This window comes from Portunus trituberculatus, chromosome 9 (assembly GCF_017591435.1).
Source record: "Portunus trituberculatus isolate SZX2019 chromosome 9, ASM1759143v1, whole genome shotgun sequence".
NCBI lineage: Eukaryota > Metazoa > Arthropoda > Malacostraca > Decapoda > Portunidae > Portunus > Portunus trituberculatus.
The window spans coordinates 9,520,646-9,531,356 of NC_059263.1; the positions used below are offsets into that span (position 1 = coordinate 9,520,646).

The 10,711-nt window shown below is 46.3% G+C and overlaps 2 protein-coding genes across 2 annotated transcripts; one reads left to right on the plus strand and one right to left on the minus strand.

Annotated features, from left to right (window-relative positions):
* Window positions 1-1,590, plus strand: LOC123501626. The gene is made up of 3 exons (XM_045250579.1): window positions 1-47; window positions 463-576; window positions 851-1,590. Exon 3 carries the CDS (start codon window positions 1,021-1,023, stop codon window positions 1,267-1,269), a length of 249 nt encoding a protein of 82 aa, XP_045106514.1. The 5' UTR covers window positions 1-47; window positions 463-576; window positions 851-1,020; the 3' UTR covers window positions 1,270-1,590.
* A 4,999-nt stretch (window positions 1,591-6,589) lies between these two features.
* On the minus strand, window positions 6,590-9,631 carry LOC123501624. The gene is made up of 3 exons (XM_045250576.1): window positions 9,501-9,631; window positions 8,780-8,905; window positions 6,590-7,499 (listed from the first exon to the last, which is right to left on the minus strand). Exons 2-3 carry the CDS (start codon window positions 8,903-8,905, stop codon window positions 7,068-7,070), a joined length of 558 nt encoding a protein of 185 aa, XP_045106511.1. The 5' UTR covers window positions 9,501-9,631; the 3' UTR covers window positions 6,590-7,067.
* Window positions 9,632-10,711: the final 1,080 nt, after the last annotated feature.

Below are 10,711 nucleotides of genomic sequence, written 5' to 3' on the forward strand. Positions count from 1 at the left end.
GCCACCACCTCACACAACTCTCTCAGCGATCACTGCACAGAGACAAGGTGGGTGCCGCAGCAAGGGAGGCTGTCAGTCAGTGAAACAGTCAGCCAGGGAGGTTGTCAGACTGAAAAAGTCTGTCAATCCATCAGTCAGTTAGTCTATCAGTCATTGTGATAAGTCAGGCGATCAGACACACATGCAGCTGAGGGCGGCAGGGTTGCCTCAGGCGTTGTTACTTACCACAGGTGTTGCTGGTGTTAGCATGCTCTTTTCTCACTGGAGAGGGATCCAAAGGGAGGCAGAAAAGTTTGGTCCTATCTACTGCAAGGCAAGGGCCCGCCAAGGCGCCCTGCGTCAGCAGCGGCGCGGCGCTGCTGACGGCCCCTCTGCCTGCCCCTTTGGCCCTAGGGAAAGCTGTGTGCCATTGCGATGTTGTATGGTGGTGGTGGTGGTGGTTAACCTGACGTGTTGCCGCAGATGCGTGGTGCCGTGTTGACCCTCGCCGTAGTGGCCTCCTGCTGGGCCCTGGCCGCCAGCACCCCCACCGTGGGTCTTGGTGCTGGTCTGCTTGGTCCTTTGGTCGGTCTGAAGGTAAGGCACTGTGGTGTGTGTGTATGTGTGTGTGTGTGTGTGTGTGTGTGAGTGAGTGAGTGAGTGAGTGAGCGCGTGCGTGCGTGCGTGCATGCGTGCGTGTGTGTGGTGAACGCATCCGTCCAAACGTAGTTCTTTTTTCTTTTGTATCTACGTCTACTATGTCTACTAGAGAGACAATTACTATTCTCTCTCTCTCTCTCTCTCTCTCTCTCTCTCTCTCTCTCTCTCTCTCTCTCTCTCTCTCTCTCACCTCCTCCTCCCCCTCTCTCAGGTGCTGGGCGGCCTCCTGGGTGGGTTCGGCCACCACCGCGGTCTGGGCCTTGGTATTCTGAAGCGGTCGGTGGACCAGCAGCAGCAGCAGGCCGCAGCTGTGGCCCCTGAGATGCTGTCCATGGTGGCCCAGCTGGACCCCAAGGGTGCCTGCTCAAGCTTCTGTGCCACATGGAGACCAAGGAGGCCGAGGCACTCAGCCGGCACGAGACCATCCTGGCTGGACTGTTCCGCGATGCCAGCGACGCCGCCACGCCCTCCAGTGCCGCCTTCACCTACGCCGTCGGGATCGGCAGCAAGAGTCGCGACGCCGCCGTGTGCGACAAGGTGTTCAGCAAGTGTCCGCTCAAGTACGCCCAGCTGTCCTCCGTGCTGGAGGAGTCCTGGGCCTGCCCCATCGGAGGCGCCCTTCAGAGCTAAGGTAGCATGCCTGCCTGCCTGCCTGCCTGCCTGGAACCTGTCCGTATCCTGTCTAGAGCCTGCCTTCCTGGAGCCTGCCACTATCCTCTCTAGAGCCTGCCTGCCTGGCTGGCTGGTTGATTGACTGATCTTGGCGCTACTGAATAATTCACCACTTACCTGGCTACCTACTACCAAACACACACACACACACACACACACACACACACACACACACACACACACACACACACACACACACACACCTTGCCATACTAACACCTCAACTCTCATATATTATTTTCTCTTTTTAAATAATGAATAAATAAATGAAGAGAAAAAGATGTCTCCATATCCTGTGGTGGCGACGCCCTGTGCCTTATTGAACAAAGTCCTGCTGCCGCGTCTCCGTCAGCCAGGAGACGGCACCTCCTGCTGTCGTCGTGGAACCAACAAGGGGAAGGGTTAGAGAACCAAGCGCAAGTGAGTATTTTGACTGTTGACATCAGTGCATCAGAAAGTAGAGAAAGCTGCAAAGTGCCATCAGGCCAACACGCGGCACTCCATGCATGAAGGAAACAACTCTACCTATAATCTACATCCTCTTCTCCTACATCCACAAGCTTGTCTAATGTTCCTTCACGGCTCCCTAGTAACGCAGCACTAATACCCTGATTACTGAGTCCATTCCATTCATCCACCACTCCGTAATGAGAACCAATACCTTCCTATCTCTTTCTCCATTGTAGCTTGTCAAGCTTACGAGTATCCCATCATCTCTCGTATTCTGATAAGGATCCTGAGAACTTTACTGCTAGGGAACATTACTGATACTAAGGAATATATATATATATATATATATATATATATATATATATATATATATATATATATATATATATATATATATATAAAACAGCATCAGAAGTTTCGATACTTGTTCAGCTGTTTGGGTCTGAAGAAAATAAAAAGTCTAATAAGGAAATGTGAAAGCGGCAGTTTGAGTCTAAAGAAAATAAAAACTTTGAAAAGGAAATGTGAACGTGACAGTAACGAGCAGGATCCTTCTTGTGAAACACTGCTCCACTACTCTCCAAAGGTCCAACCTGAAGCTACACAGGCTTTGAGCGATGTTTTTTTGGGGATTGAAGTGAGAGATCAACAGGATTTTTACATTACGCACCCTCCTCCCCCCCCACACACACGATGAATGACTGAACGCTTCCACGCAGCTCCATCTATCTCCACAATGCCGAGACAGACGCTTGCTCGGGAATGCTTCAGTGAAAGAGACGAGTACAGTAATGACTATGGAAAATTACTTGCTGTTTTCTCCTCCTCCTTCTCCTCCTCCTCCTCCTCCTCCTCCTGGTTTCCGCTTTGGAAACCAGTCGAAAAGATAAATAATATTGATGTCTCATACGTTCAACTTAGCTCTAAACCGCGAAAATTAGTAATTGGTGTCATTTACCGACCTCCAGGACAAGTACAGGAAGCTGACAACAAACTATATGAACAAATAGCTGAAATTTGGTCAGAAAATGAGACCATAATTGTTGGAGACTTTAATCTTGCCGTTAACAGATGGGGCGATCCTTTAAATTCACACTCGGGACAAAATTTGTATAATAATCTTTTAGAAAGTGGTCTTGATCAACTCGTACAACATCCAACAAGAGGTGATAATATCTTAGACCTTATTTTAACGACAAATGAAAATATAATTTCTAATGTAGAAGTTGGTTCCGAATTCAGCACCAGTGACCACCGGGCGATTACATTCAATGTCAAAACAAGTAAGATGCTCACAAATGTAAGTAAAGAAAAAGTACCTGACTTTCATCGAGCTAATTTTGGAAAACTCAGAAAAATTCTGTCTGAAAGCGATTGGAGCCAATTATCGAGTGCAAATTGTATAAATGAAGCGTGGAAAATATTTACATTTAAACTAGATCGAGCTGTAAAATCCTCTATTCCACTACGAAATAGGCGCTCAATCGCCAGCTATAAACCTAAATGGTGGAATTCAGAAATAAAAAACTGTCTCTCTGCTAAAAAACGCGCCTACCACAAATACAAAACAACGCACAATGAAAGAGACAAGACTGAGCATGACCAATTGCGACGCAATGCTAAAAAACTTATTAGGGAAAGTAAGAAAATTATGAGCTCCATATCGCCAATCGTAGCAAGACAAATCCTAAAGAGTTTTTCAGTTATATCAGAACTAAAAAAGCAATAGCTTCATCAATAGGGCCGCTAGCTCTAGACAATGGCGAACACACGGACGACGAAATTGAAATGGCTATTAAATTAAACAATTACTTTGCGTCAGTCTTCACTGAAGAAAATTATTCAGAAAATCAGCCAACTGCACCAAATCACAGCAATAATGTCTTTTTAAATACGTGCGATATCCAAGAAAATGAAATTTTGAGCGCAATAAATAAAGTTAAAACAAATAAAACTCCTGGTCCCGATAAAATTTCTCCACGAATACTAAAAGAGGCAAAGAACGAACTTGTTAAACCATTGTCTATCCTCTTTAATAAATCACTAAGCACTCGTAAAGTTCCTGATGACTGGAAACTCGCAAACGTAACTCCAATCTTTAAAAAAGGTGACAAGTCTCAAACTAGAAATTATCGACCAATTAGCCTCACTTCAGTGGTAGGTAAATTAATGGAGACAGTTTTGAGGGATAAAGTTGTTGCATTCTTAGAAAGTAACAACATAATAAACGAATCACAACATGGATTTAGAAACAAGCGGTCATGTTTAACAAACCTGCTTGACTTTTTCCATGATATATATAATTTGTACGACAACACCAGAGCGGTCGATATCATATATCTTGACTTCCAAAAGGCTTTTGACAAAGTGCCACATAAACGTCTTATCAACAAAGTAAAAGCGCATGGTATAACTGGTGACATTGCAGCGTGGATCGAGGATTGGTTGTCTGATCGTAAACAGCGAGTTGTGATCAATGGTAAATCTTCAGACTGGATTAACGTAAGCAGTGGCGTTCCTCAAGGATCAGTTCTGGGACCTATTCTTTTATTATATATATTAACGACATTGATGAAAGAATAAATTGTAAGCTCTCAAAATTCGCAGATGACACAAAATTGCAAACAGAGTAGACTCAGAAAGCCAAAGACAACTTTTGCAAAGAGATTTAGATACTCTCATCGAATGGTCAAACAAGTGGCAAATGAAATTCAATATAGATAAATGCCACGTTTTACACATAGGAAATCAAAATCCTCAGGCGACATACAAGATGAATAATACCCCAATGACGAGTGTGGACAAAGAAAAAGATCTTGGTGTCATTGTTTCAGCAGACCTCAAGCCTAGCAAACACTGTACTGAAGTCGTCAAAACTGCGAATAAATTAGTTGGTTTCATTGGACGATCTTTCACTTTCAAGTCTGAGAAAATAATATTAACATTATATAACTCACTCGTCCGTCCACATCTCGAATACAATGTTCAGTTTTGGTCACCGTATTACAAAAAAGATATTGAAAAATTAGAAAAATACAACGCAGATTAACAAAAATGATCCCAAGGTTGCGGAACAAATCCTACGAGGAACGCCTAAAGGAATTAAATTTATTTTCTCTTGAGAAACGGAGAGTAAGAGGCGACCTTATCATGCTTTTCAAAATTTTTAATGGGTTTGCAAATATGAATATTCAAAAATACGTATCAGTCGACCAGTCAAATGTCACCAGAAGCAATGGTTTCAAAATTGTTGGTAAGCGTTTTGTAACAAATGAAGCCAAACACTTTTTCTTTAATCGCATAGTTAATATATGGAATGGTCTGCCATCAAATGTTGTCAACTCAGGTACTATCGAAACGTTCAAAGTTCGCCTCGATAAATACTTTGAATCTAATCCCCGGTTGTCGCTATTCATTTCCGAATAATTTGCGCTTTTTCTTTTATCTCCCGGGCCTCTGATCGTGGTTTAAATTGCCCGTTAGTTTGAATTACTCTCACCCTCCATACATGACACAGATAGCCCGGAGTGAACGGTCACTACTTTTACTCTCGATCTGTGAAGGGCTGTGGATAGTCAAGAGCCCTGACAGTAGGTGACCATCATCGGGATTTAAGGTACCAGGGTCACCGCTGCAGGGGTAACCATACAGTGTGCGGCGCCCTTTAAAGGGAAGTGCACTTTTACAGTGGTTGTACGGAGCTGGGGCCTGATTGACTGCTGCCTCTCTTGAAAGCGCCAGGCAAGGCTGCCGCACCACCTTTTTGACTCCACACTGTGTTTACATACATACTACACTACACTGCATACACGCACAGATAGCCCAGAGTGAACGGTCACTACTACTACTCTCGACCTGTGACGGGCTGTGTTTGGAGAGGGCCTTGTCAACCATTGATCATCATCGGGAACCAAATACCAGGGATCAATGCTGCAAGGGGTTATTAGCGTACGGCGTCCCTACAGGAAAGTATGCTATCTCAGTGGATTGAACGGAGCTGGGGCCTGATTGACTGCTGCCTCCCTAGAAAGCGCCAGGCAAGGCTGCCGCACCACCCATTCGACATACACACTGCGCATCCACGTACACAATGCACACACAACATGACATTTACCAAGCGTTAACACTTTCCCCCACAAACACAAGTAGTTAGACGTAGATTACATATTTCCTTTTCACTCTCTACTAAAATTCCATGTGACATTTTAATATCACATGGTTTTGCCTTTTTTCCTGCCAGCCTCGGCTGGAGGGAGGGGTGGATGGGGAGGAGCCTTCTGCTTTGCTGTCCTATCTCTATCACTGGTAGTTAGTAGATAGTCTCAACAAACAGCCTAGTAAGGACCTAAGGGTCTGTTGCTGTTTGTCTTCCTCTGTATTCCTCCTCCTCCTCCTCCTCCTCCTCCTCCTCCTCCTAGTTCTGAGTTGTGGAGTGGTTCTGACATCGTTTGTTTCTCAGCAGGCCGGTGATGTTGTGAAAGGAAGAATGAGAGACATTTTGTTATTTGATTTTATTGTTATTCAGGAGGAACAGGAAGCATGTATGGTGTTGAGGTGTGTGTGTGTGTGTGTGTGTGTGTGTGTGTGTGTGTGTGTAATTCACTGTTTGATCTGCTGCAGTCTCTGACGAGACAGCCAGACGTTACCCTACGGAACGAGCTCAGAGCTCATTATTTCCGATCTTGGGATAGGTCTGAGACCAGGCACACACCACACACCGGGACAACAAGGTCACAACTCCTCGATTTGCATCCCGTACCTACTCACTGCTAGGTGAACAGGGGCTACTCGTGAAAGGAGACACACCCAAATATCTCCACCCGGCCAGGGAATCGAACCCCGGTCATCTGGCTTGTGAAGCCAGCGCTCTAACCACTGAGCTACCGGGCCGTGTGTGTGTGTGTGTGTGTGTGTGTGTTTGGTGGCAGATCAACAGGGCAGGTAAATGAAAAATGGTGAATCATCCATTAGACCCAAAATTAGTCATCCAGCGATGCAGACAGTGAGTCATTCAGTCAGCCAGATAGTCAGCCAGGCAGTCGGTCGGGCAAGCAGCCAATCGGTCAGCTAGCTAGGCAGTGAGCCAGTCAGTCAGCCAGCCCTCCTGTCAACCAGTCTGCCAGTCATCCAATCTCCCTTTCGGCCAGGTAGCCAGCCAACCAGCCATCCAGCCATCCAGTCAGCCAGACAGTCAGGTAGGCCGGCAGGCTCCAGGCAGGCTCCAGGCAGGCTCCAGGCAGGCTTCAGGCAGGCAGGCTCTAGACAGGATACGGGCAGGTTCCAGGCAGGCAGGCCGGCATGCTACCTTAGTTTTGGAGGGCGCCTCCGATGGGGCAGGTCCAGGACTCCTCCAGCACGGAGGACAGCTGGGCGTACTTGAGCGGACACTTGCTGAACACCTTGTCGCACACGGCGGCGTCGCGACTCTTGCTGCCGATCCCGACGGCGTAGGTGAAGGCGGCGCTGGAGGGCGTGGCGGCGTCGCTGGCATCGCGGAACAGTCCAGCCAGGATGGTCTCGTGGCGGCTGAGTGCCTCGGCCTCCTTGGTCTCCATGTGGCACAGAAGCTTGAGCAGGCACCCCTGGGGGTCCAGCTGGGCCACCATGGACAGCATTTCGTGATCAACCGCTGCGGCCTGCTGCTGCTGCTGGTCCACCGACCGCTTGCCGAGTACGTGTAAGAGTCCCAGACCCTTGTGGTGGCGACCGCCGAACCCGCCCAGGAGGCCTCCCAGCACCTGTGGTGGAGCACAGACAGATAGACATAAGACAGACAGGTGAGGTATTTAGGAGTTAAACACACACACACACACACACACACACACACACACACACACACACACACACACACACACACACACACACACACACACACACACAGATAACTCAGTGGTTAGAGCGCTGGCTTCACAAGCCAGATGACCGGGGTTCGATTCCCCGGCCGGGTGGAGATATTTGGGTGTGTCTCCTTTCACGTGTAGCCCCTGTTCACCTAGCAGTGAGTAGGTACGGGATGTAAATCGAGGAGTTGTGACCTTGTTGTCCCGGTGTGTGGTGTGTGCCTAGTCTCAGACCTATCCCAAGATCGGAAATAATGAGCTCTGAGCTCGTTCCGTAGGGTAACGTCTGGCTGTCTCGTCAGAGACTGCAGCAGATCAAACAGTGAATTACACACACACGCCCGGTAGCTCAGTGGTTAGAGCGCTGGCTTCACAAGCCAGAGGACCGGGGTTCGATTCTCCGGCCGGGTGGAGATATTTGGGTGTCTCCTTTCACGTGTAGCCCCTGTTCACCTAGCAGTGAGTAGGTACGGGATGTAAATCAGGGAGTTGTGACCTTGTCCCGGTGTGTGGTGTGTGCCTGGTCTCAGGCCTATCCGAAGATCGGAAATAATGAGCTCTGAGCTTGTTCCGTAGGGTAACGTCTGGCTGTCTCGTCAGAAACTGCAGCAGATCAAACAGTGAAACACACACACACACACACACACACACACACACACACATAAGCATGATACGTCATAAACTGTAATATACAGCAGTGGTGTGGTCACCGAGCTCTAGAAAAGATATAAGAAGATTAGAACGGATTCAAAAGATAGCTACAAAGATGGTACTGAAAATAAAGGACGTAACATAAGAAGAAAGACTGAAGGAAATGGAACTGCCAACCTTACAAGATAGAAGAGAACGAGGAGACCTAATAACAATGTATAAAATAGTAAATGGCATTGAAAAAATAGACAAGGAAGACCTGGTGCTGGTGACAGAAGAAGCTAGAAGGACAAGAGGATACGTAAAGAAGATTAGGATGAAGCAGTGTGTGAAGGATATTGGAAAATACAGTCTTCCACACTGAAAGGTGGAAAAGTGCAATGCATTGAGTGATGAAGTTGTTACAGCACATAATGTGCATAACTTTAAGGAAAAATTGGATAAATGGAGACACGGAGACAGGACACTACGAGCCTCGCTCGAACCCTGTACAATACAACTAGGTAAATACAGACAGAGGGCCTTACCTTGAGACCAATCAAGGGTTTAATGCCAAGACCTAAGCCACCCAAGCCCAGGCCAACTGTCGGGGTGGTGGCGGCCAGGGTCCAGCAGGAGGCCACCACGGCGAGGGTCAGCACGGCACCACGCATCTGAAGCAACACCATCAAGAAGTGAGCGTGAGCCACCTACTACCACTTCACACCAGCGTCATCTGAGAACCTTACTCTGAAACACTTCCACACTACACCTCTACTACTTCTACTACTACTAACTGCACTCCTTCCGCGGCCTCGCTGCACATGGCTTTCTTCTTCCTCTCACCCCTATTCTGTACACCTCTCTAATGCAAGAGTTAACTATTATTCTCAATCATTCTTCCCTTTCTCTGGTAAACTATGGAACTCCCTGCCTGCTTCTATATTTCCATCTTCCTATGACCTGAATTCATTTAAGAGGGAGGTTTCAAGACATTTATGACTCTGCTTTGGCAAACTCTCTCGGACCTGCAATGGGACTGGCATTTCAAGTGGGCCTTTTTTTTTTCCCCTCTTTCTGTTGCTCTTGGCCAACTTTCGCCTCATACGTTAAAAATATTTCAAAAAGCTCGTAGCAAATACACGGGTTTGTATATTCTAACTTAACCTAACCAGACCCAACTAACCTAACGTACGGTAACCTATCTGAGTAAGCTAACACTGACTCAAGTTACTGAGTGTGTGGCAACCTGCAGACAGAACACCCCACCTTGTTCCGCAGCAAGATCTGGAGCAGGAGTGTGAGGGCGTGGGTGCAGCTGCCGGGTTTTAAGCATCTGTGGATGCCCTTCACACACCCTTCCTGCCACCATGCCCCCCACGTCTGTCTCCCACAGCACCACCACCACCACTACTACCACCACCACCACCACGACCCGATACTCGAAAACTGACGAAGAAAAACGTGGAAAAGACAAAGAAAATTTAGTGATGAGTGTGAAAAACGTGAGATGAAGAGTTTTATTATTATTATTGTTGTTATTATTATTATTATTATTATTATTATTATTATTATTATTATTATTATTATTATTATTATTATTGTCATTATTATTATTGTTGTTGTTGTTGTTGTTATTTTTTTCAAGTCGCATTCTTCGCTACCTTACTTCCCTTCCCAATCTTAAAGGAACGACCAGGCAGTAATACTAAATAAACAGTTAATTTACCTTCTCAATTCTCCTAAAATGTTCATCTTTTCATCTCTCTCTCTCTCTCTCTCTCTCTCTCTCTCTCTCTCTCTCTCTCTCTCTCTCTCTCTCTCTCTCTCTCTCTCTCTCTGTGTGTGTGTGTGTGTAATTCACCTCGGTCGTCTGCTAGTCACCCAGCTTGTCTTCCCCATTACGGAGCGAGCTCAGAGCTCATAGACCGATCTTCGGGTAGGACTGAGACCACAACACACTCCACACACCGGGAAAGCGAGGCCACAACCCCTCGAGTTACATCCCGTACCTATTTACTGCTAGGTGAACACACCCTACACATTAAGAGGCTTGCCCATTTGCCTCGCCGCTTACCGGGACTCGAACCCGGCCCTCTCGATTGTGAGTCGAGTGTGCTAACCACTACACTACGCGGGTGTGTGTGTGTGTGTGTGTGTGTGTGTGTGTGTGTGTGTGTGTGTGTGTGTGTGTGTGTGTGTGTGTGTGTTTGTCTGTGTGTGTGAATTTGAATTGAATTTTATTGAGTAAGCTCAGACTTTTTATAAGAGTATGGATCACAACTCTCTAGGATAAGATACAAGGACCACAAATGGTGTACATAATGCATATAGTACAACAAAGGAAACTGCTTACAACTGAAAAAATAAAATGTTTATATATATATATATATATATATATATATATATATATATATATATATATATATATATATATATATAATTGTATATGCTTGTACTAATAATTACTAAATTAGAAA